Here is a 24494-nt window from a genome sequence, read left to right as displayed (position 1 = left end):
TAAATCCCTGAAACTGCACAAGAGCAAACATTGGCAACCTTATCCAGCCAGTTACATGCTTCACAGTGGGCAAAATGGAGGGTTGTGCCTTTTGGGCGTGGTTGGGATATCTATTTTCATTTTGTTTGGTAGGTGTTTCTTTTTTTAAAAAAATTACTGAGCCTTTGCTAAGCGGGTTAGAGGTCTTGTACAAGACTTCTGTATTACAAATAAAATTAAAAGCCTATTGTATATGATTACGATTACATTGTACTAGGTAAACTCTCACATTTGCTTAAAAACATCATAGGAGTACTGGTTCAGGCCAAACAACTGCCTAGTCCGTTGCTCTGTTCTCACAGTGGCTAACCAGATGCCTCTGGGAAGCCTGCAAGCAAGGGTTTGGTGCCAGTTGTGATTCCCAGCAATTGATAATCCGAGGCATAGTGTCTCCAGCGGTGAAGACAGAGCAAAGCCATTGTGGTTAGTGTGAGACCTTGAGATAACATCTTCAAAACTGATATACAACAATTAGTGCAAATAGGTTTCTTTCCCTTGTTTTTGGCAAGGGGTAGTTGGAAACAAAATGATTAAGTTGGACTCTGAGTTGAGGAATATCTGTGCCCACTTCCTACGTTCTCTCTTTCTCTGCCCCTTCCAATAGCTAAAAGATAACTCCTTTCACAAACTCTGATGGTTATTGCATTGAAAAAACCAAAGGGAGATTCCCAGCAAGGGAGTCATCTCCTGGGGACTGTCTTTCTCTGTGGATTCCCAGCCATCAGTCCTGATATTGGGTTGTATCCAATTTTAGACCTATTCAGAGCTGACCCATCAAAATTAATGGACATTACCAACATGACCATTAAATTAAATGGGTTACATGCATAAGAACATAAGAAGAGCCTTCTGGATCAGGCCCATGGCATCCTGTTCTTACAGTGGTCAATCAGAGGCCTGTGAGAAGTCCACAAGCAAGACCTGAGCACAAGAGCACTCTCTGGTAGTTTCCAGCAGCTGATATTCAGAAGCATTGCTGCCTCCAACTACAGAGGCAAAGCATCACTATAGAATCATAGAATTGGAAGGGGCCAAGGGTCTTCTAGTCCAACTCCCTGTAGTGCAGGATTATCAACACACTGTCCCCCATCCAATTTGAAACCATACCAGACCCTGCTTAGCTTTGCAATCATGGCTAGTAGCCCTTGATAGCCTTAAAGGTAAAGGTACCCCTGACCATTAGGTTCAGTTGTGGACGACTCTGGGGTTATGGTGCTCATCTCGCTCTATAGGCTGAGGGAGCCAGTGTACAGCTGGGTCATGTGGCCAGCATGACTAAGCCGCTTCTGGGGAACCAGAGCAACGCACGGAAACACCGTTTACCTTCCCGCTGGAGCGGTACCTATTTATCTACTTGCACTTTGTGCTTTCGAACTGCTAGGTTGGCAGGAGCAAGGACCAAGCAATGAGAGCGCACCCCGTTGCTGGAATTTGAACCACTGACCTTCTGATCGGCAAGCCCTAGGCTCTGTGGTTTGTCCATACCTCTTTTAAAACTCATTCAAGTAGGTGACCCATCACTGCCTCCTGAGTGGGAGGAAATTCCAGAATTCTACTATGCACTGTGTGAGGTTCCAACTTAGTTCTTCTCTGGTAGACCCAATGAAATTAATGGAACTAAGATACACATGTTCATTAACTTCATTGGGTCTACCCTGAGTAGGACTAGCACTGGGCACAACCCAACAGAGTCGGATACAACCCACTGATTAATCCTGCTGATCATTTCTGAGCACTAAGAAGTGATCATCTTCTTAACAAAACAAGGCCCACTATCCTTGGTCTGTTCTGTCTGATACGCAGCACACAATAAACTTTGGACTTGTAGCACACCCCCCAAAGATTAGCCATTACCTTTCCCGGTCCAGATATGACAAACAAAATCATCATCAATATTATTATTGACTATTGTAAGCCTTACTTCACTGGACTTTCACCTTACATTGACAGCAACCCTGTTACTTTGCCCTTCCGAAAGCAACCTTAAGAAAGACGATTGTGTTAACCCGTTCACTTAGTTGCATAATTTTTATTTTTTTGTTTCTGCTCTTGCAGCAGCCTGTGTTTCTCATGGCTAAGGCACATCTGAGTACAGACTGGAGTGGGGCACAGTGACAATGCTGTTAGCCCCACCACTGAAGCAAGGTCTTCTTCCCCTGAGAGTTGTTGCCTGTGAGCTCTGCTTCTTGTGTAAGAGCTCTCTGTGCAGTCCAGACACCTGCACAGCCAGGTGCCCCGATCATGAGAATCAGGATCTCTTGTCTGTGTAGACAAACACACTCTGATTTGTACTCAGTTATGTCCAATGTCTGAGTTAGGCATTCCTAGGGCGCATGGTATATGTACCCAAAACTGAGGGCAACAAACTAGAATTGATTTAACTTGTAGAGGAATCAACACAAAAGCTTCAATCGCAGATTAAAGTTGCCCTTCTTCGGTTAATCAATAGGGCTAAGACTGAAGGCACACACACACCTTTGCTCCAGCATTTTACATTTATATACCACCTTTGCTTTCCAAAGAGCTCAAGGTGGTGTAAATTGTTCTTCTCCTCCCCATTTCATCCTCACAGCAATCCTGTGAGGGAGATTAGTTAGGCTAAGAAATGGTGACTGAGTAGGGATTCGAACCCTGGTTTCCCAGGTCATAGTTAAACACTCTAAGCATTATGCCACACTGACTCTCTTTTCAACCTGTCAAATCTGATATAAAATGGGTGTGGAACCTTCATTTCTCCAGTCAGACGGCCCTCCGGGTCTCCTCATCTGGCCCACTGGGCTGTTTTCCCCGACCCTGACCTCAGATGCGGGGCACATAAAGGAGTGTGTGTGTGTGTGTGTGTGTGTGTGCAGCAAAAATACCTCTGAGGATTCCGGCAACATAGGTCAGCTCTATCTACTGCCCCCCCCCCATTATACGTAAAGTTGGCATAACATAGGTGACGTGTCAGCCCCTTCGCCAGAAATGATGCTTCGCTTCTCTCTATCAGCAACAGTAAGTATAATACTGTACTGGCCTACTTTACAGGGTTGTTGTAAGGATGCCTGGCTGAACATATGGGAATTGCTTCAAATGTTCAAGTGCTGTACAAAGGCTAAACAGTGTTGCTGTTTATTATCCTCACCACCAAATTGCCACTCCAGGCAGCCACATCACCTGTTGCCTGCCTCCCCCTTACCTCCGAACAAATGCCTTGTTGTATGACTTTCTTGATCAGTGCCAATTTTTAAATGTCTCATTCGTCTGCAGCCAGGCCTTGCTGCAATTGCTTCACCTTTGGCTGGGATTAGTGCACTCAGTGTGTGTGTTGGTGTGTGTCATAATGGGTGGCAAAAATTATCTTTCCCTCCATTCTTTTCCCTCTCTGCCACACCAGGATGAAATTGGGCAGGGATGGGGGTTGGGGAGGCTGATAGAGAAGAAGAAGAGAGGGGGAAAAAGAACAGGGCTGAATTATTCTCTTTTATGAGGTGAGCATTGTGAAGGCAGGCGATTGAATTTACAACACTATTGAGTATGAGAGTCCATCTCACCCTGTCAATGAGAAAGCGGGCTTTCTGGGGAGGGGGGTGGCTGGGTGGGGGTGGGAAGCGAGGAAAGAGGCACATTTAACCCTTCTGCCTTGCATTCCCAGGCATCTCAATAGACTCTCGGCCTTGCAAAAGAGCCCGCTGCATACTCAATGAGACCTTTTATACCTTTTAATTACCCTTCTCGACAAAAGGGCCAAGGCTCTTCACTGCCCAGCTCTCCTGTAAGGCGGGAGGCTAACTTTTCCCGCTTCCCTCTAGCTCCTTAAATGAGAGAAAATACAGAGGGTATAACATCTCCCCCCCACCTTTCTGTGCACCTTGCCCCCAAACAGCTTCCTACCAAAGTATGTTTCCTGACAGCAGATGTAAATTTGGGTTGAAGGCTGAATTATGATTTTAAAACTTTTTTTATATAAAAATGTTCCTGTTTTATCCTATACTTTTTCTAGAGAAGTTGGAGCAGTGTAGCTGGTGTCATCTCCCTCCTCGCCTCCCTATATATATATATATATGTGTGTGTGTGTGTGTGCGCGCACACACACACACACACGTATATGTGTATGTATTTATATATTTATTACATTTAAATCCCAGCTCTCCTCCTCCAAAGAGCTCAGAGTGGCATACATACTTAGAAATCATAGAATTGTAGAGTTGGAAGGCACCCCAAGGTACATCTAGTCCACCCCCCCCCCAATGCAGGAATCTTTTATTCAACATGGGGCTCAAACCCGCAACCCTGCGATCAATAGCCTCATGCTCTACCGACTGAACTGTACCCAGCTTCTTATTTCTCTTCCCATATTTTGTCCTCACAACAACACTGTGAGGCTGAGAGTGAATGACTGGCCTGAGGTCGCCCAGTGAGCTTTGTGGCTGAGTGGGGATTTGAACCCTGATCTCCCAAGTCTTTGTCCGACAGTAGCCAGCTCTAGATGCCCTAGTGGGAATCCCTAAAGCTGGACTCAAGTGCAAGAACATTCACCCTTCCTGTGGTTTCCAGCAACTGATATTCAGAGGCATTCTGCCTTCAACAGTGGATATAAAACATAGTTATCATTGCTAGTAGCTGTTGATAATACCCAGGAGTCTCAGGTTCAAATTCCCACACAGCCATGAAGCTCAATAGGTGACCTTGGGCTCAGCTGGTGTCTCTCAGGCTAAGCTACCTTACAGGGTTGTTTTGGATAAAATAGAGGGTGGGTGGGTGGCGGGAGAAATGCAGGTGGTATTCAGTTAAGAGACCAAGTTAGGCACATGAATTTCAGTGGGTCTCCTCTGAGTAAAACTCGGCTGAATACTGCCCTGTCAGTGCAACAGCCCACCTTGATTGCTACAAACAGAAAACCAGCATGACAGGCAGATATCTGAGACAGAAACTGTCTCCTGATGTTCTAGCTTTTTCCTTGCAGAGAGTTAAAGCACATGCACACACATGCACACACCACAATCATCTCAAGAAACATCCAGAAGAGATATCCGCCGCCTACAGTCTGAAGTAGTGTGGCCCATTATGTCAAGTTAATTATTTCCCTACATCCTTGCAGCTTTCTGCTGAGGACAAAAGAAGAGTGAACTCTGCCTGTTGAATTTCTACCTGTCAGAAAAGTGTTAGTTAGAGGCACGGGAGCCCTGCCATAAGAACTGGTAGATAGCCACCAGTGTTGCCAGCTTTTGAACTAGCCCATGGGTAGGCAAACTAAGGCCCGGGGGCCGGATCTGGCCCACTTGCCTTCTAAATCTGGCCCGCGGACAGTCCGGGAATCAGTGTGTTTTTGCATGAGTAGAATGTGCCATTTTATTTAAAACACATCTCTGGGTTATTTGTGGGGCCTGCCTGGTGTTTTTACATGAGCTGAATGTGTGCTTTTATTTAAAATGCATCTCGGGGTTATTTGTGGGGCATAGGAATTCGTTCATCCCCCCCCCCAAAAAAAATTAGTCCGGCCCCCCACAAGGTCTGAGGGACAGTGGACCAGCCCCCTGCTGAAAAAGTTTGCTGACCCCTGCAGTAGCCCCTGTAGGAATATCGGATCTGTCTGATACTGAGCCAGATGTCTGATCCATCTAGTTCAACGTTATCTGGCAGTGACTTTCCAGGGTTTCAGGCAGGTATCTTTCCCAGCTCTGCCTTAGATGCAGTGAGTGAACCTGACCCTGGGACTCAAACATTTATGTAAAGAGGCAAGAGTGGATCAGGGCTTTCCCCCCCCCACCCCCCACTAGCCACTTGGCAACCGTACATATAATTTGTGCTAGAGTTCAGTCAAAGAGGAACATGCCTGGGCTAATAATAATGCTGCATATCTTAATCTTCCTGCAGAAAAGTAGTCATAGTTTCTTCCTGCTCAGCTGGATCAGAGTTTCTGGGTCAGAAGGTGTGATGGCCTCGTGATGTGTGTGTGTGTTTTTTTAAAAAAACACCCAGCACCTCTTTTTAAGGAAATAAAATTGCTGGCTTAATGCCAGCTACAGAATAAGCCACGAAGGCAGACAGAAGAATTAGTTAGTCCAGGGCTTAGTTTCTGGGCTCTTTTCCAAATGCCAGACCTCAGCCGTTTGGAGTGACAACGCCGGTGCCTCTGTGGCCTGCCTTTCAACCCTAAAGAGCTACATCCAGTCCTTGCACATCTGGGGAAAGGGCAGATGGGTGCAGTGCCCAGTTTTGTGCTCCAGAATTGCTCACTCTAAAGAGAGAAAGAATGACTTCTCAGAGGAGATTCCACCCAACCCCCTGCCCGTGAAACATGGAAAACAGACTTTAGAAAGACCATCCCATAATTTCCTTGCCACATGAAAAGGCAGGATGTAGGCGGAGGTATGCAGGGCCCCCAAGCTGTACCACAGGGAGAGGCTTACATGTTTGCCCCCTGCTCCCAGCATAGAAGGCTGGCAAAGGTCCAACAGAGGTGTAAACACATGACATCTTTCCCCCCTGTTGCAAATACTACCACAGAAACTCCTGTAAACTAGCTCAAGGAAAACTATGATAGAGGTCCAAGACCTAGAAAAGGTGGGCAATTGGTTCCAAAATCTTCATTACCAAGGAGGAGAACTCCCCCAGGCAGACTCAGAAAAACAAAACTATTTCACCCCAAACTTGAAAAATAGATTGCTTCTAATTCCAGTCCACTGTTGAGCCCAAATTCAGACTCAGGCATTCCCTACAAGTGCCCTAACACAGGTGGCCCTTCTGGTGCTGTTGGACTTCCCTTCTCATCAGCCCCAGCCACCATGGCCAGATGGCCAGGGATTATGGGAGTCCAATATCTGGAGAACCACATGTGCCCCAGCCCTGCCCTGGCAAGTCTCTAAACCGCTCTCCCAGCTACCCGCTTACCTGTCTACCAACTCACCCAACCTCTCCGGCCCAAATCCTGAGGGTTGAGTGGAGGGAGGTTTGGCTTCCTTATCTAGCATGCGGCATACACCCATTGTAAGTGTTGAGGAGGGGAAGGGAAATGAGAAACTTCCCTTCTGCCCATTCCAATTGCTGTGGAAGCGAAGGTGATGTGGGTGTTCACATAGCCTTACAAGTGGGAGGCAGGACTTTGGTTCTTTTCCAGCTCAGATGAAAATCTGAGCTGCAGAATAACTTTTGGGCCTGTCATGTTCACTTTACATTTGAAGTGGGTGTTGAAGTGGGTCCTCTTGGATACAGCCAATGCAGATAGCATGTTAGGGTGATGACCAAGTTCCAAATTCAGCTCCCCAATGTGACTTGTTACCCCAGGGCTACATCACTGTCAATCTAACCTACGTAAGGATATATTGGAATATGCCCTGAACCCTTTGTAAATTGTGGGAAAGAAAACATGAGCAAATAAGGTTTGGTTTGTCAAAATCTTTTGTTGCATAATAGGAATAATTTTACTTTCTGAAACCTCATTTCCAGAATGGCGGGGGGAGATAGGAGGAAATATTTAGCATGCAAAGCCTTTGCAAGAGTATGCTTATAGGGTTCCTCCACCCTTCCAGCTGTTGCCCCATTACAAGAAAAAGCATATAAAGCATATAACATGTGCAGCACACAGTTTTGGGCATGTTTATTCAGAGGTCAACCCTCACTCTGTTGGGGATTTTCTTCCAGTTAAGTTTTCTTAAGATTGTGGCTTCAGTCATGAGCATAGCCGGGATTTTTTTTTGGGGGGGGGGGGCAGGACCTGATGTGATTGGTCAGTTAGTTATTTCTATTGTTTTTCTTGATTGGGGGGGAGCTGCCCCCTGCCCCTCCTTAGCTACACCCATGGCTTGAGTTGATTTGTATGACTAAAGACAGTAGTTCTGAAGCAAAAAACCAAAACCCAAAACATATTGTTTGCAGGCATGTCACAGCAGGCATCATTTTTGGAGACACAGCCATTCTCTCTCTCTCTCTCTCTCTCTCTCACACACACACACACAGACACTTTTAAGATCCACTGCCTCATCAATTAGGGCTACATTTTAGTCAACCAAAAGCATCCCCAGATGATCAGTTGGTTGTATTAAACATTGCAGTCCTATTTAACCTTCCTCCATCCCACTCTTTTAAAACTTGCCCCTGGTGCTGAAATGAGTGACCCAGGGTTGGAAAATTGCTCGTTCACACGCCTGAACACACAGATGCAAACAACATAGTATCTGTGGCACATCCAAAGCCAGGAAGGAAGAGGCCAGGATTCCTAGCACCATCGTATTTTTCACAATCAATACAGAGAGACTTGCCTATCTGCACACCTGGAGGCAAAGGGCCCCCACAGACTGCTGTAGGTTTGCTGGAGTAATCTGCAACATGTCACAGATGCAATAATAGTGTGTTAGTGGAGGATTAATGGTGGCCATCATCCCACTTCATTAGCTGTTCTGTGATGCTTCCCCAGTGACACAGTATTATTGCTGTCTGGAGGGACACTCTTGTGCTATAACGCAGCAGGAGTTGGATAAACCCACCATCACCACTTGTTGATATAAAGTTACCAGATCTCAGCAGGAAGCTATGGGATATGTGTTGATTGATAACAAAGCCGAGTGTCCACTCTCAGTCTTTTGCAGGTGCAAACAGTACTGAAAGTGGGATAGTGTGAAACTGCCATGCTATTATCATGAATGCACAATAAAAAGGACTTCTGAAGAGGCCTTAATTCTTCCTTGCCTGAGATGGAAGGACTCTTTAGAAAGCTGATCCCACCTTCACCCCCAGCCTTTGCCAGACAACACACCAACATTTCTAGTTTAAGAAAGTTTTTATTTGTACAAATACTTTCCAACATTTTTTTATTTTTTAAAAAAACAAACAAACCAAAACATCAGGCATATAGACTCACAAAAAAAGAAAGAAGCTTTGGCATAGTATGGGAATATTTGATACAGAACTAATGCTGTAATCCTATATCCAGTTTCCTGGGAAGCAAGCCCCTCTGAAATCAATGGGACTTTATACTTTTCTTTTTAAAAAGTAGGAACACATAGGATTGTGCTGTAAGACTTTTCCTTTTTAAAAAACAGAACCAAACCAAAGTATTTCACATAAGCAATTTTTTTAATTAAAAAAAGAGTAAGAATACAAACTGAATTCCCAACCTTTGGAAATGAATAAATAAGGAGTTTGTGGGGTGGGGTGCATTTAACACAAAAACCAAAGTCCAGGTTCCATACAACGGAACCAAATTCAAGTCCTTTTGTGCAGGGTTGGGGGGTAGGAAGCGGGAGCAGAAGATGGTGTCTGTTTTCAGAGGAGAGAATCACCAAGGCCTCCAGACAGCTTCACTGCGCTCCCCACCAGCTTGGGAGACTGGCGCTAAGCTTCCCCCGAAGGATGTGAGCCCCTGCACTGGGGAGACGGAAGGAGTTGCTGTCGAACTGCCGGAAGAGACTGGCATGTTTGCGTTGGCGTAGAGAGGAATCACTGGCCCCGAGCCAGGCGGGAAGGCGGGGTTCGGGATGAGGAAAGCAAACTGGCCCTCAGTTGCCGGCACCAGCTGAAAGCCCCCGTAGACCTTCGGAGACAAGGTTTCCGCAGGGTTCAGTTTGCAAGGCACTGGCATCCCCCCAGGTCCTCCAGCAGGTCCTGGCAACTGGACATGCAGAGGTTGAGCCAGATGGGTAGGCTGTCCACTTGCGGCTGGGGGTGGTGGGGGTGGTGGGGGCGCAGGGTAATTCATGGCCACGATCTGACTCAGGCAGGTGGAGAGGTGGCCCAGCAGCCGGCCGCGGACATCCGTATTGACTCCTTCGCAGGTGGAGAGGAAGCGGGTCACTTCGTTCATGCACTCGTTAAATCCTGCCCGGTATTTGCCTAGGACGGTAGGATCAGCGCTCAGGGCTGCTGCAAAGAAGGGGAAAGAGACAAGAAGGAGAAGGGTTAGCCGGCTTGGATCTTACAAAGCCTTTTGAGTTCAGCAGACGCAGCTTCCTTTCCTTTCCTTTCTTATGTGAACAGCTGCATGCCAGCTCCAAAATTGCTCCTCACCAGCTAATTATATCTGTGCATTTAAGCTTATGGGGATTGGCTGAATTGCTGGTCAGGGTATCTCAACCTGGATTTGGTGACGGCAGAGCTGGGTTCAAACCCCTCATGGTGCTCAGCCATGAAGCTTCCTGTGTGGCTTTGGATAAATCCCTTCTGGAGGGGAGTGTGATGAAATACAGGACTGGAAGGGCAGGGGTTCAAAATCCTTGCTGAGCCACAAAACACATTTGGGTGGTCCCAGACAATCTGCCTTACTCACAGGTTTGCTGTGAGGGTTTTTGTTTTTTAAAAAAGGGAGTATCAGATATCCTGGGGGCAAGGGCAGTATGTGGGCCAAGAAGGGCCATAGGCCACAGTTAGTGTGTGTGCTTTGTGTGTAGAAGGTCCCAGACTCTGCCCTCAATGGCATCCTCAGGTAGGGCTGGGAAGGATTCCCTGCCTGAAAGCTTGGAGAGACGCTGCCTGTCCTTGTAGACAGTGCTGAGATATAGGGATCAGTGCTCTGACTCAGCATAAGGGCGCTTTCTATGTGTACAAATGTGCTAAGCAGATTAACTGGAAAGGGGTCAGGAAAGGAGGGAGGCCAGCCAAATCGCCAGGCTTTATTTTACGTGCATCAGATTGCAAGCTTGTCAAGCAGGATAGCTAGGAGTCAAGGAGAAACATACAAAGAGTTCCAAATTGAACCCCCATCTCCACCCCCACCCCATTTGCAGCCCACCCAAATCTGCCAGTAGGAAGGTTGCTCTCACCTGTCATCTGGGCCCTTTGCAGGTTCCGCAGGTGCTTTACTGTCATTTCCAGAATATCTGCTTTCTCCAGCTTTGAGTGCCGGGAGCTCTGTGGAAAGCAAACAAGCATGATGAGCAAGTTTATTCCATTTGTGGGAGGCAAGGGAGCAAGGAATAACCTAAGGAGTCCCTTCCCCCATATCTCAAAAACTTTGCTGCATCTGGCCATCTGGGACCAATTCGCCTCTCGCTTATCTCTCCCCCTCCCACGATGGCCATAAGTCAACCAGGTAGCTAGATATCAGTAGCAGAATCAAAAGGGTGGGGTAGAGAACTTGAGTACACGCAATTCACCCCCCCCAAAAAAAAGAACTCTCCAAATATATCTGTTGCCCCCTTGAATCAAAACTTACATCTTTCTTCAGAGCATCCAGAATGAGAGTCTTGAGCTGGCCCAAGCTTTCGTTAATCCTGGCTCGGCGTCGTTTCTCCATGATTGGTTTGGAAGACTGAGGGGAACAAGTGGTAGAAATTTAGGTGGGCATTAGATAAGCGCTCTTATCTCTCTTCCTGTATACGAGCACAATAACAACTTTGAATGCTACTGCTACCTGCAACATGCATAGCTTTAGTTACTTAGTAAGCTGCTCCAGGTAGTTGGGTCGACTTGAGACCCTTTTCAGATTGCACACCCATCCCAGCCACTACAAGCCTTCTCAAGACGCCCCCCCCATGCTCATACCAACACAACAACTCTGTAAACAAACGTAACTTCCCATTTTTTGTTCCACAGCTTTGCCCTAAAATTGTTCCCCACCCCTCCCCATATAATACTCAAACCTGTCAAGGCACTGACCCAAAGGCACAAGGCTAATCCACCCCCACCCCTCCAATCTAACATACATCACTTGCCTGCTGCTACCATATTCACATGCTCATTTCACACACACAGTAATTTATTTGGGAGATGGTCCTTCCTATATAGAAAACGTCAGCAGATCAAACACCCACATTTTATGGGGAGATTCGGGGTACTTAAACAGCTTTGGAGTAATAAGATTCGCTAAAGGATGCCGAGAGGAGAGACCCATTTGCGCAGTCACACACATGTACGCAAGCTACATTAAAAAAAAATAAATCCCAAATCAATATATTTTTGCGGGGTGGGGAGAAGATGAGGGAAATTACCTTTCTATGTTCGCTGGCGCTCTTGGGTTTATCGGGGGTCTGGCTGGCACTGGCCGGGGCCCCCGCAATCGGGGAGGCAGTAGGCTTCTCCATAGTATCAGCCGGCATTTTTGCAGTTTCTTGATTTTAATGCAGAAATGAAAAAAGCAAAAATCGGGGGACGTCGCAAAACAGCGCTGGAAGTATTACAGTAGGGGCGGGAGACTGGATCAACTGTTTTTAAAAAGCAAAACAAAACTGTACATCCGATGTTGGTAGCCAATGTATTTAAGGTTGCTGCTGTCGGTGCAATGGTTACTTATCCCAGCTTAAGAGTTTGCTGGCCAAAAGACCAAGGAAAAGGGTGGCGGGGGGTCGAGTAAAGTCTGTGTTTGCAATCAGGCGTCAACGCGCGCGCGGCTGCCTGCGCGCCTGGCTAGTCGCTCTTCCGCCGCGCTTGTGCTGCTGCAGAGCCGCTGCTGGCTTGGCAGGCTCCGAGGAAACTCCCCCTCCGCCTTTATAGCCGGCGGCAGCTCCCAATTCGTGTGAAACCTTCTCCGCATTCTTTCCCACACTCCTGGCAGCCAATCGGAGATGGGACTCACCCCGCCGGGGCCGCCGATTGGAGGACGCCCCCGCGAGCTGTCAGTCACGCGCTGAGCTTCCAAATATATATATATATAAAATATCTCCCAAGGCTGGATTGAAACCAGCAGCTTGGAAGGAACAAAGGTGTGTGTGTGTTGGGGGGGGGGTCAGCAACACTCCCCCCCTTCAAAAACAGAGGTGTGCAAGGCAACCTGTACAGCAAGTCGGTAGGCTTCTATAATACAACACACACACACCCCAAACTTAAATAGGAGCGACAGGAATGTATTAATCCCAGTTTTGCCTTGCAAAATGGGGGTGGGGGTGCAGAGAGGCCTGGAGGGACACTCCACAACAACAGCAGCAGCCCGGGGAAAGGCCCTGGCAGAGCACCTGCTTGGCATGCGGAAGGTGCCAGGTTCAATCTCCGGCATCTGCAGGTAGGGCTGGGAATGTGCCCTGCCTGGAAAGCCCTTGGGGAGCCGCTTCCCATCAGCGTAGAAAATCCTGGAGAAAGTTCTCAGGCCAGATATTTGAGGAGGTCAGTTGCTGTAGGCGACATATGGCAAGGGAAGGAGGGTAAAATTCAAAACAACAACAACTCTCAGCCCCTGTTACTGAAGGGGCAAGGGAGAAGCAAATGCTGAGAATTTCAGAAAAAGCTGGGCTGCTATGTATGTGCTTTTACCTGGTTACGGCCTTTGTGATAACGACTCTCATCCCGACTTTTGCTTTTGCAATTTCGTTAAAGGGGAAAAAACCCGCCTTAATCCCTTATGCTAAATTTTGTACTCATTTTTCATTTTGTTATTTTTCGCTAGGGTGGTTCTTGTTTAGATACAGCTGGATGGGGATGGAGTGGATAAATAGTGCGCTCCCTTTTTAATTTAGCCTTCTTTGATGTTATTTATATTTGCAAGTATTTGGATATCCGGTTGGATATATATTACATATACAGCACTGCTGCTTTTATACCAATAAGATTGCTTTTTCAGAAAGAGATAAATATATAAGCATTGAGCAATTAACTGAGCACTGGGTTGCTCACTAATTTGACCCACTGAAATTAATAGACATGGCTAACGTAGGTCCATTAGTTTCAATCGGTCTACTCTGAGTAGGACTAGCACTGGATGCATCCAATTGTCTTGCTGTGCAAACCTATGCATTACCTTCCTAGAAGTAAATCTCATTGTGGTGAATTGGACTTATTCTTAGATACAGTGCGTCTACTAGGATTGCAGTCTAAACCGAAAACCCACCAACTAGACCGCTTTTAAAAGGATAAACCTGCAAGTACTTGGCCTCCAGCTGGAATCCCTTTATCTCTGCATACTTTTATATATTATTTGCATTAGAAAATTGCTACCTCACTCATATTTTCCATACGGCGCAACAGTAAAGCGACCAAATCATGCAGGAAAGGAGAGAAGAGGGGAAAAGAACCTGCATAGTTTTTAAATGCACGATTTAAAAACCCACCGCTGCTTCCAGACAAAACCTTGCCCACATCTCCCTCCAGCTGTTGCAAATGAAAGAAAAGAAACCACTCTCTTTCCAGCAGCAAGGGAGGGAAACGAGCGGGTGGGGTGGGGTGGGGGGGATAAAAAAAAATGAAGCAAGCCACAGCAGCAGCTGGTCCGGCACGCGAAGCCCTGCCAGGCAGGCAGCCAATGGATGAAAGGCTGCAAGCCAAGCTGCCTCTTATTGGCTGGCAACTCCGGAGCTGTCAATCAAGAGTCTCTCCCTCCCCACCCCCATTCCCGAACCCAGCGGCTAAAGCAGCCGCCAGCTGTTCTCGTGCCTCCACCCGGCTCCCCGGCAAGCCAAATTGGGGCGCGCGCGCGCGCTCACTGGCTCGCTCGCTCGCGCAAGCCCTTCCTGCTCTCCTTTTCCTTTCCTCCTGCCTCGCCCACGGGAGCACGTGCCAAAGGGCTTCTGGCTTCCTGCACCGTGCGCACGCACGCACACACTAGCACATAATACACGCTCTCTCATACTGGGAAGAGGGAGGGGGGGTAGAAGGAGGAGGAAAGACTCCAGAAAAAAAAAGTCCTACTGTGCAATCGAGTGGAGGGAAAGCAGTTCATGGGAAAACCACGCCTCCTTCCTCTCTCTCTCTCTCTCTCTCTCTCTCTCTCATTAGTGTTGTTTAGCTTCCCGTTCAAGAGAGAATATGCAGTCTCTCAACAGGGCTTGCTCTCTGTCCCACTATATGTGTGTTGACTGTTGTCAAGATTTGGAGCAGTTTTCACTATATGTGTGTTGACTGTTGTCAAGATTTGGAGCAGTTTTCCGGATCTTTGTTTCTCCAGCATATACTTTCTTTTTAGGGTGTTAGGATGTATCATCTATCTATCTATCTATCTATCTATCTATCTATCTATCTATCTTGTACAAACCACAGAAACAAAACACAGTGGCTGCTCACAGATGCCACACAAAAAGAAAAAGGGATGGGGTAGGAAGAGGAATCGTATGTATGGCAACCCTGTGGGCTTGATATAGAAGATAATACACTTATTTTCTACCTAGGCTTTCAAGTTACAGAAATAAAATTCTGTTGCATGTTTGCCGCATTATTATTTTAAAAACGTAGTTCTTATATCCCAGTGTTCTTAAAACTATTACCTGGCACATGGCAGTATTTACAAGAACACTTTTTATGTGTTGGTGGAGGGAGCAGGATTGTGTTCTGTGACCACTGCCAACACACCTGGCAACCACACGGTTCACTGGCTGCATGTTTGGAGAGCATAAGAAAACATCCTATGTGCACACCACCGTGCCCATGTACACGCAGAGGGGGAAATCCTGATTGGTCCAAGGTCCCCCTTAACTGCATGGCTCTACACACATCTGTTGGCCATGGGTATATTCATAGGCTCATCATCACACATGGACGTGAGAGGGCAGGGTCAACACAGTGCTGCAGCCTCCTAATGTGTTTATATTTTCATGAGGGCTTACTTCTTGCCTCTCAGGGGTCTTTGAAATCCCAGCTGTGTTACTGAGGAAGACATAAGCTGAAACATTTAACTAAATAGGTGTTAAGACTGTCTCTTGTTTGGTCACATGCACAACATTTTATTAATTATTTCATTTGGGTGAAAAGGCCCAGCAGGGACCACAAAGTGACTTTAAAAGCAATAATGGGAGAACGGAGAACATGATCAAAGAACCACATCTTAAGAAGTGTCGTAATGAAGAACAGCAGAACCTAATGACCTCCTGTCTTAAAACTCCCCTTTTCCTGGGAAGACGAGGGAGGCACACATACCCTTTCATCCTCACAACAATCCTGTGAGGTTGGTTGGGCTGAAATAGGGTGACCGATTTCACATGGTCACCCAGTGAACTTCATGTTTGAGGGCTGGTCTCTTGGACACACCCCAACACTAATTGGAAAACCTCTGTCTCCCTATCTTATCTTCCCCATGCACCACGGAGCCTTAACTTCACAACAACCAGAGGAAGAGCAAGTGGCAGTGCAGCCCATGGATATACAAGGCATCCATCACAACCTACTTGGCAGGGAGGTGGCCTTTATGTAGGGAGTTTCCTTGAACATATGCAGAGGGCCTTTCCTCTCCTGGTATGGAAATTATTTAGGGCATGTGGATATTGGTTCTGAGCTCTGTTAGCCCTGCTTTAGGATCTAAATGTGAATCATCTTGGTGAGCTGGGCCACATGCAACCAACACAAAACCGAGTCGAGCAATTTATTATGATCTTTTACTCCTCTTGCATTGCTTTGCTTTGTTCCAGACCACCTCCCTGATAATCAAATCTCCAAGCACGACCCAAAGTTTAAAGGAGTGGGGAGCTCTCTCTGTGTGTGGTGTGGAAGAGGTGGCTGGAAAATTGAATCCTCTTCCTACCCTCTTTTCAATTTGTTATTTGTGAACAATTATTGTCTGGGAAACGGCTGGGGAAAAATACCGTGGATAGGTGAGGGACAGAGAGAGAGAGAGGAAGCCCAATAGTGCCACCTATTGGCTGTTTGATAGGTCTGTTTCAGATCACAATTAAACATCGAGAAGTTGGTTGAACTCTTAAGCTTTCCCCTGGGAAACCTGTGGCCCTCTAGCTTTTGTCAGCCCCAGCCACCATTGCCCATAGTCAGGGAAAGTGGGAGTTGTACTCCAACAGCATCTGGAGGACCAGGGGTTCCCCAGCCCTAGATAAGAAGCACCATTCAGAAATAAGGCTCCATGCTGTGTCTCTGCCTGAGTGCCAGCTCTGGCTTTTTATTAAGACTGATTAAAGCAAGGATTGGGAGCCTGTGGCCCGCATCAGCCCCAGCCAGCATGTCCCATAGTTGGGGATGATGGGGGTTGTAGTCCAACTGCTGTTGGAGAACCACGCTTCTCCATCCCTACAGTAGAGTAAGTAAGGATGGGTGAATCCATTCGTTTCAGCTTCTCAAAGTTTCTCATTTGTTCCCCAGTCTTAAGTGCCTTTCTCCACATTTCCACATAATTTTGCAAAAAAATTTAAGCCTCATGAAAATCCGTCATTTTACTGCTCATTTCGCCAGATATGAACATTTTGCTGGAAATGAACATTTTGCAAAGCCATTTCCCGTAATATGATGATTTTTGTGTCTGCTCACTGACATAAGCACACTTTCATATATGCATTTTTGTACATATTATTTGTTGGGAGAACTTGCATTGCACAAATTGGAAAAGTCCAGATTTTGAAGGGTGGCTGTGTTTTAGCTAAGTTCACCTTTAAATCCAAACTGAATCAAATTTCTCCTCCATTCCTAGTTTCCCAGGAATGATGGGAGTTATAATTCAGCAACATACAGAGGCCCACACAAAATCCTCATCCTAGCTGTAGAGTAAGTCCCCTTACTCTTCTTGGTACCCTTTCTGAGTAAATATGAATAAAATCTGAAGCAGCGTTGCAGTGGTATATTTTGAAGTGCAGGAGCTTATGATGACGGCCCTCCTCACCACCACCCCTAAGGAGAGTCCAAAATTGCAGGTAGCTGTGTCACTGCATTATTACAGTGTTCTTCAACCTGGGGTTCCTGGATGTGGATGGACTACAACTTCCATCATCCTTGGACTAAGCTGGGTGTGGATGATGGGGCTTGTAGTCCACCCACATCTGGATTGCAGAACACTGTATTATGATATATTCTCATGTGGGAGGGCAGCAGTACATAGGATGCTGCCCAGTTTATTAGGATCAGCAGGACTGCAATCCAGTGCATTCTCTCTTAGGAGTAAGCTCTGCTGAACCCATCAGTGCCTAATTCTGAGTGCATAGGCTCAACTTGTAAAACACACTGAGCTGTAACAACAGACATTCAGCTAGCTAAAAACACAACTTTTCACTTTAAATAGAAATGCACACAATATTGCAAAGTGGTGTTACCATTTAAACTGGGGGTGCCAGGTTTGAGTGGACGGGCAATTTGCAAATGGGAGAAATTGTTGTGGGCACTACACACTCATGCTGCAATCAGGCACAAACCACAACCTATTCTGTCGGCTACAATGAAATACATATTTCAGGCCTACTTGGTGTGTGGTGGGGGAGTCTAGGTGGGGACCTTGTGGGCAAAGGCCTCCGTGGGCACATGGCACCCACTTAGGTGACCTCTGATTGAAACTGCAAGGAACCCCCAAATAAGATTTCGGCCTCGGTGTGATTAGTTTCCACATTCTCTGAAACTATGCTGATCTGCGAAGGGTTGTAGTTTAGCCATGCAGCACCTGCTTTGCATGAAGAAGGACCTGGGTTCAATCTCTGGTATTTCCAGGTGCTGCTTGGAGAGATCCCTGCCCAGGACCCTGGAGGGCCACTGCCGACCATTGCGGATAGTGCTGAGCTAGGTGGATCTATAGTCTGATTCAGTATAAGGCAACTGTCTATGCTCCTATGTCTCTAACAATGGTCAAACTCGAAAACTATGTTTTCACCTCATTCACCCCATGATTTTGGCAGACCTAATTGCTCCAGCTCTTAAACAAGCCCACTTTCCTGCATTTCCTTTTTCACTGCACCATGACACGGTGAGGAAAGCAACCCCCTGGATGTGAAGCCACAATTGAAAAGGCCCTCTCTCTTGTCACTACCCTCTGAGACTCCCCCAGAGCGGGGACCTGGGGAGAGGCTTCAGGAGAAGATCTAAGGGTCTAGGTTGGGTTCATTTTGGGAGAGAGGATCCAGAAGATATTGGGGTCCTGAGCTGTAAAGAATTTTATAGTTCAAAACCAGCACTTTGAATCCATCTCAAAACAGCTGGATAGACAAGGTAGAGGAAGGGAAGGAGGGAGAGGCTGCTGTGGTCTCTGTAAGCAATTACCGGTAGCTTCTGGGCTCTGCATTTTCTGAGTTAATTTCTCATGGTTTGCCACCATCGGATGAGACACCATCAGATGAGAGGCAGCTGCACACAACTATAGATGTGTCACACTAAGCCAGCATTGTCTTTCAACAGACATCAAAGGAACTGGGAGTTGTAGCTCCCATGAGATTCTGCATCTCCTCCTCACTATTGAAAACTCAGGCTGTGGGTTTGATTTAAGGCCTTGAACAGTGGTCGTCTGTGAAGGTGGCTGGAGGGTGGGGTTTGTTTTACTCAGAGTAGACCCATTGAAATACATGGACCTCCGTAGTCATGTTCATTATATTCAACAGCTCTACTTTGAAAAGGTTGAAGGTTGAATGCAACTCCCTGTTTTATTGTGCAAGTGGAAGGTATATTGTTTGTTTAGGAAGCTTATGAATCACCTTTATCTCAAGTTTGGGGTGATATACAATAAGTATAAAAGCAAAATACATCTAACACCAACAAATGTTAATATATTTTGTATGATGATTAAAAAACACACTCATATATGTGCTCATTTTTAAAAATAGCAAATCATTAAAACACTGGCTCATATATTGCTGCTAAACTTTTCATTATTATCTGGTATAGCCTATCAGGGATGTAGCTTATTAGGCTTCCTGGGGCTCAGATCAATAACTTTGCAGATCAAGCAGTGATTCCTGGTTCCTTGTTCTCTGAGCCATTGGAAGGAACTGCAGCCAGCTCAAGCAAGAACATTCACACCCCAGAATCCTCCTAACCCAGGTGACACCAGGAGGCCAGTTCTGTGCCATTGGATAAAATAATGGGTCCAGAATGGGGCCCAAATTTATGTGATGGGAAAAGGTGATCATCTGAAGCCCCCACCTTAAGTAAAGCAGGGAACATTGTACAGTAGTCATGTTAGAAAGCAGATTGCATGTCATGAGTCCCATGCAACCTACCAGTTCAGGGCAGGACTCTCAGGATCTGTCAGAGAAGAATTAAGAGTCTGGAGGTGGAGAGAGTCCATGTGATGACCCATATCTGACCCATTACTTCTGGATGTCACAGAAATAATAGAAAACTGTATGGGTCAGTGTTTGCCCTGCCTTTGGACAACAAGTAGCTGAAGAGGCAGCAAACCAATCGGTGGGGCTGGCTAGTCAAAGGCAGAAGGGGACTTGGGGTGGGGGCTGACTTGGGTCCCATCACCAACAACAAATCACTGTCTATGCTGGCACAGACATACCCAGCTGATCCGCCAAAGCACATTTTCCACGCTTGGTCTTCTTTCTTGGGAGAAGAACCACACAAGTGACCTGCTCTATAAAGAAGAGCAGGAGGGACTTGTCAAGCACTGGGACAGCAACTTAGCTTCTCCTGATCATGAGCCGTAGAGACTTGTGAATCCTGTATCCTATACTTTGAGCTAATTCTGAGACTGTGTACTGATTTATTGAATAAAGCTCTCCGGTTTCCTTGAGCTGAGGGTCTGAATATTGTATCTAAGGTGGGAAGCCAGGACATTGAGGTAGTCCTGCTGATTGGTTGGAGGGCATGTTGTTGACTCTCCCGACCAGGTCCTGCATCATAACTTGAGAATCTACTTCCTGGGTGGCATGCCTCCACCTGGCTTGCACCATGGCTGTATGAAAACAAGACTTAATTTAATGTTGTGCTTTAAGAACTGGGACTGGCACCCCCCTCTCTCAGTCACTTTCCCCACGAATAACAAGGAACATGCTATTAACACAACTGTTTGTATTGGATTATGTCCCCGTGAACAGAAGAAACCCACTTGTAAAAGGCAAGCTTCCTCCGAGAAAGCTCTCCATCCTCTTTGATCTTTAAGCCTAATTTTATTAGAGTGAAGCTTCTACAATTTGGAGGTGGTGGGGTGATGGTAGGGGGAGAAACACAGGCTCAAAAGCCCACAGCTGGGGGTGAATGGAATGGAAGGCATATGAAAAGACGAGTGCCGGAGGCTGAATGCCTATTTTTGTCTTACTTCCAACTGTTGACAAGTCTTGCTCCTTTCAACACTTTTAGTTTACTTTACTTTACTTTAGTTTAGTTTAGTTTAGTTTAGTTTAGTTTAGTTTAGTTTTTAGTTTAGTTTAGTGAGGCAACTGTTCACTCTGAGCATTATCAAAGTGTGTGTGTGTGTGTGTGTGAGAGAGAGAGAGAGAGAGAGAGAGAGAGGAAGAGAGAGAGGGGGGGGAGAGGGAGAGTGTCTTTTCTTTATTTTGTCTGCTGTGCTGTACTAGTGCTCCATTGAGACTGGTCTATTGGGGCTTGTGGGGACCCTGCCCCCAAATCTCAATCTGCCCTCAGTCAGTCCCCACCTGTCTATCTTCTTACTTACAACCAGTCCAGGGAGAGGCACTGACTTGCCCCCTTCTTTCTCCTTAGTCTTAGCTTTGCCCTGCAGAGCTAATCAGGGAAGAGGTTGGGCACAACAGTGGAATTAGTTGGCTGCCATTGGCTCTGGTTCTACCCATTGTTGGCTCTAGTGCCACCTGCTGTTGGTCTCTTTGCCTTCCACCCTACCAGTCCCATGGGATACCAGCCACCACTGCTGGTGCTTTAGAAACATTCTACCATTAAGCGAAGTTTTTCCTAAAGCCATGTGAGAACTGTTGTAGCACAGTGTTCACAGCAGGGGTGTGAAACATTGGGCATAGGGGCCAAATGCGATCAACCGGGCCTCTCTGCCCAACCCTTGCAACTTTGCATTGCTTTCACTGAATGCTTTTGCCTGGATGGAATGTGTCCTTGGACTGTGTCTGTTGCCTCTTGGATAGAGGGATGTGTGTGTAGGAACCTGACTTGCACAGGCTGAAATGTACCCTGTAAAGAGTCACATCCATTGCTCCATCCACTTTTTCTACTGAACCCGCCCACCTCTGACATGTTGACTCTGGAATGGAATGCAGCCTTCGAGTGGAAAAAGGTTTCACATCCTGGCTAAATGGAGAGGTGGAGAACATTCTTAGCACTGAGAAGCAACATATGAAGGTTTTGCCTAAGTTCCAAGGCAGGCTGCAGATGGATGGGGGACATAGAAGCCAACTCCTAGGGGCCATGGGGGTCTTCGCTGCCACCCCCAATAAAATTACCGCGCTGCGCTCTGCAAAGTTAATGGACATTGCCATTCAAATGGTGTATGTGTGCTATGTCATGTGATCAATTGTGTGGGGCAGGGCTTACCTGCCCCCCCAACAAATATTTTGTTCTAGTTGGCACCCCTCATGGGGGACCTGGTTCTGGTTCAGGCAGGCCAGGTTCCTTAGGGCCCTGATTTTCCTGGTATGGTCAAATACAGACTCTGAATCAGGTTCTGGATCAAACAAGCAAGGAACACAAACTCCATGGCAAATCCAAGCCAAGGCATCTGTGTGTCTCCTCAGCTCCACAAGTCACTGAGACTGAGCAACCAAACCTGGAGCAATAATTCTGTAGAGCCAGCCCAGTCCCCATTGGTTCCTCAGCCAAATTACCATGCTGCAGTCAGTACCCACCATGGCCATTATCAGAGTGGCACCACAGTACAGGAAGCAGCAAGCCAGAAAAAACTTTTGCCTGAGATCTGCCTGAGTGGCACAGGAAGCCACGCACCACAGTCTCTACTTCTCAGGTCCTCAGAGTAAGTTCTCCAGGGTCCAACCTTGTTACACCACAGGACTCTTCGCCACTAACTTTGTGCTCCTAGAGATTGCGGAGGTTCACTTATAATTTGGCTTGTGATGAAGATTTTGCAGAAACAGGTTGGGTTACCTGTCAGCCAGCTGTTGTTTGGGCTTCAATAATTTCTGTGGAATGTGGATTTCCAAGTTCCAAATTGTCATTTGGTAAGCATAACGTGCGCCCCCCATATTATTTATTTGTACATCTATAGCAAACAAACATTTATGCCTATCAGCATGTACACATTTCCCCCCCTTATGATTAATAAATTTAGTAATAAAAAGAGACTTAATAGAGAGGATGATTAATTATGTTGGTGTAGTCATTGAAGAGGGACGCAGGTGGCGCTGTGGGTTAAAGCCTCAGCGCCTAGGACTTGCCGATCGAAAGGTCGGCGGTTCGAATCCCTGTGGCAGGGTGCGCTCCTGCTGCTCGGTCCCAGCGCCTGCCAACCTAGCAGTTCGAAAGCACCTCCGGGTGCAAGTAGATAAACAGGGGCCGCTTACCAGCGGGAAGGTAAACGGCGTTTCCGTGTGCGGCTCTGGCTCGCCAGAGCAGCGATGTCACGCTGGCCACGTGACCCGGAAGTGTCTCCGGACAGCGCTGGCCCCTGGCCTCTTAAGTGAGATGGGCGCACAACCCCAGTGTCTGTCAAGACTGGCCCGTACGGGCAGGGGTACCTTTACCTTTACCTTTAGTCATTGAAGAGGGGGACGCAGGTGGCGCTGTGGGTAAAACCTCAGCGCCTAGGACTTGCCGATCGCCAGGTCGGTGGTTCGAATCCCCGCGGCGGGGTGCGCTCCCATTGCTCGGTCCCAGCGCCTGCCAACCTAGCAGTTCGAAAGCACCCCCGGGTGCAAGTAGATAAATAGGGATCGCTTACCAGCGGGAAGGTAAACGGCGTTTCCGTGTGCTGCACTGGCTCGCCAGATGTAACTTGTCACGCTGGCCACGTGACCCGGAAGTGTCTTTGGACAGCGCTGGCCCCCGGCCTCTTAAGTGAGATGGGTGCACAACCCTAGAGTCGGACACGACTGGCCCGTACGGGCAGGGGTACCTTTACTAGTCATTGAAGAGGGATGTGCATCATAACCTAATTTTTAAAAGTAATGTGTTTTTTAAAAAATAAAATAAATGCTGACCATTTCTAACAAATTGATTTCCATACATTTGGTTTTCACCAGCCCCAGTATTGCAGTTCCCAGACTTTCTCATATGAACATTTTACAGCATTGAACCATGTTTATTCTCAACTACCCTTTGATGAGGTTCTTTATATGCCTACAACTTAGAATTGTTCTAATCCTGTGTCACTCAAATACTGAATTTCTCTCCTGTGTTCTTCACCCATCAGGGTTTTAGTTTTAGGGAAGGGCCAGAGCATCTGTTTTGCATGCAGAGGTCCCAGATTCAGTCCCTTGCATCTTCAGGTAGGGCAAGGAGAGATCCCTGCTTGAAACCCCACGGAGCTGCTGCCAGTTTGAGTAGACAATACTGAGGTAGATGGACCAATGGTTTGACTTAGTATAAGGCTTGGCATATATTTTCATATGGAGTGCCACGATGCAGTGCTTGGAAAGTTGTGTTTTTTGGCGGGGAAATAGTTCTAGTTCCAATGCAAAAATGAACTAATTCTGTTCCAGTTCGATTCACAATTCATTCAATTGATCATCAGCCTTTTTTTCAGCCTTCAGAATATTACAAACTGCTCTGCTGCACTAGAAAATATACTTAAGAAGTCTAAGAAAACATCAACACACATACACACGCACACACACACACACACACACACACACACACACACACAGAGTAATGAGAACAATTGTTTTACATTTCTCCCAGCCATTATGATATTTCAGCTTAGAGTAAGATCACTTTTCAGGAAGGTGAAAATAGCAAATGCAGTGGTCACAATCAAACACAGAGCTAAGTGCAATGAAAGCTGTGTGTGTGTGTGTGAGAGAGAGAGAGAGAGAGAGTGA

General features: G+C 46.7%; 1 protein-coding gene and 1 long non-coding RNA gene across 4 annotated transcripts in view; one reads left to right on the top strand and one right to left on the bottom strand.

The window, feature by feature from the left end:
* LOC307222256 overlaps positions 1 to 24494 on the top strand; it is a 142471-nt gene that overhangs the window by 40213 nt on the left and 77764 nt on the right. The window lies entirely within an intron of this gene.
* Positions 8779 to 12421, bottom strand: HES4 (hes family bHLH transcription factor 4). Of its 2 annotated transcripts, none has more exons than XM_079988261.1 (4): positions 11943 to 12421; positions 11168 to 11263; positions 10776 to 10863; positions 8779 to 9876 (listed from the first exon to the last, which is right to left on the bottom strand). In XM_079988261.1, the coding sequence occupies exons 1-4, from the start codon at positions 12048 to 12050 to the stop codon at positions 9296 to 9298; spliced, it is 873 nt and encodes a 290-aa protein (XP_079844387.1). In that variant the 5' UTR covers positions 12051 to 12421; the 3' UTR covers positions 8779 to 9295. The 2 variants fall into 2 exon arrangements, with proteins under 2 accessions (XP_079844387.1, XP_079844386.1); XM_079988260.1 differs by having other exon boundaries at positions 8779 to 9879; positions 11943 to 12420.

The sequence above is a fragment of the Podarcis cretensis genome, assembly GCF_951804945.1.
Source record: "Podarcis cretensis genome assembly, chromosome: 8".
NCBI classification, from domain to species: domain Eukaryota; kingdom Metazoa; phylum Chordata; class Lepidosauria; order Squamata; family Lacertidae; genus Podarcis; species Podarcis cretensis.
Note: the sequence above shows the minus strand (reverse complement) of the source record. Positions and strands in the feature narration are given on the sequence as shown.

Excerpts from the sequence above, each read along its gene's own strand:
- HES4 (XM_079988260.1), bottom strand. The coding sequence starts at position 12,050 with ATGCCGGCTGATACTATGGAGAAGCCTACTGCCTCCCCGATTGCGGGG. Across the intron at positions 11,264-11,942 it reads GCGCCAGCGAACATAGAAAG|TCTTCCAAACCAATCATGGA; the intron begins GTAATTTCCCTC and ends TGTTCCCCTCAG. Across the intron at positions 10,864-11,167 it reads TGGATGCTCTGAAGAAAGAT|AGCTCCCGGCACTCAAAGCT; the intron begins GTAAGTTTTGAT and ends TGCTTTCCACAG.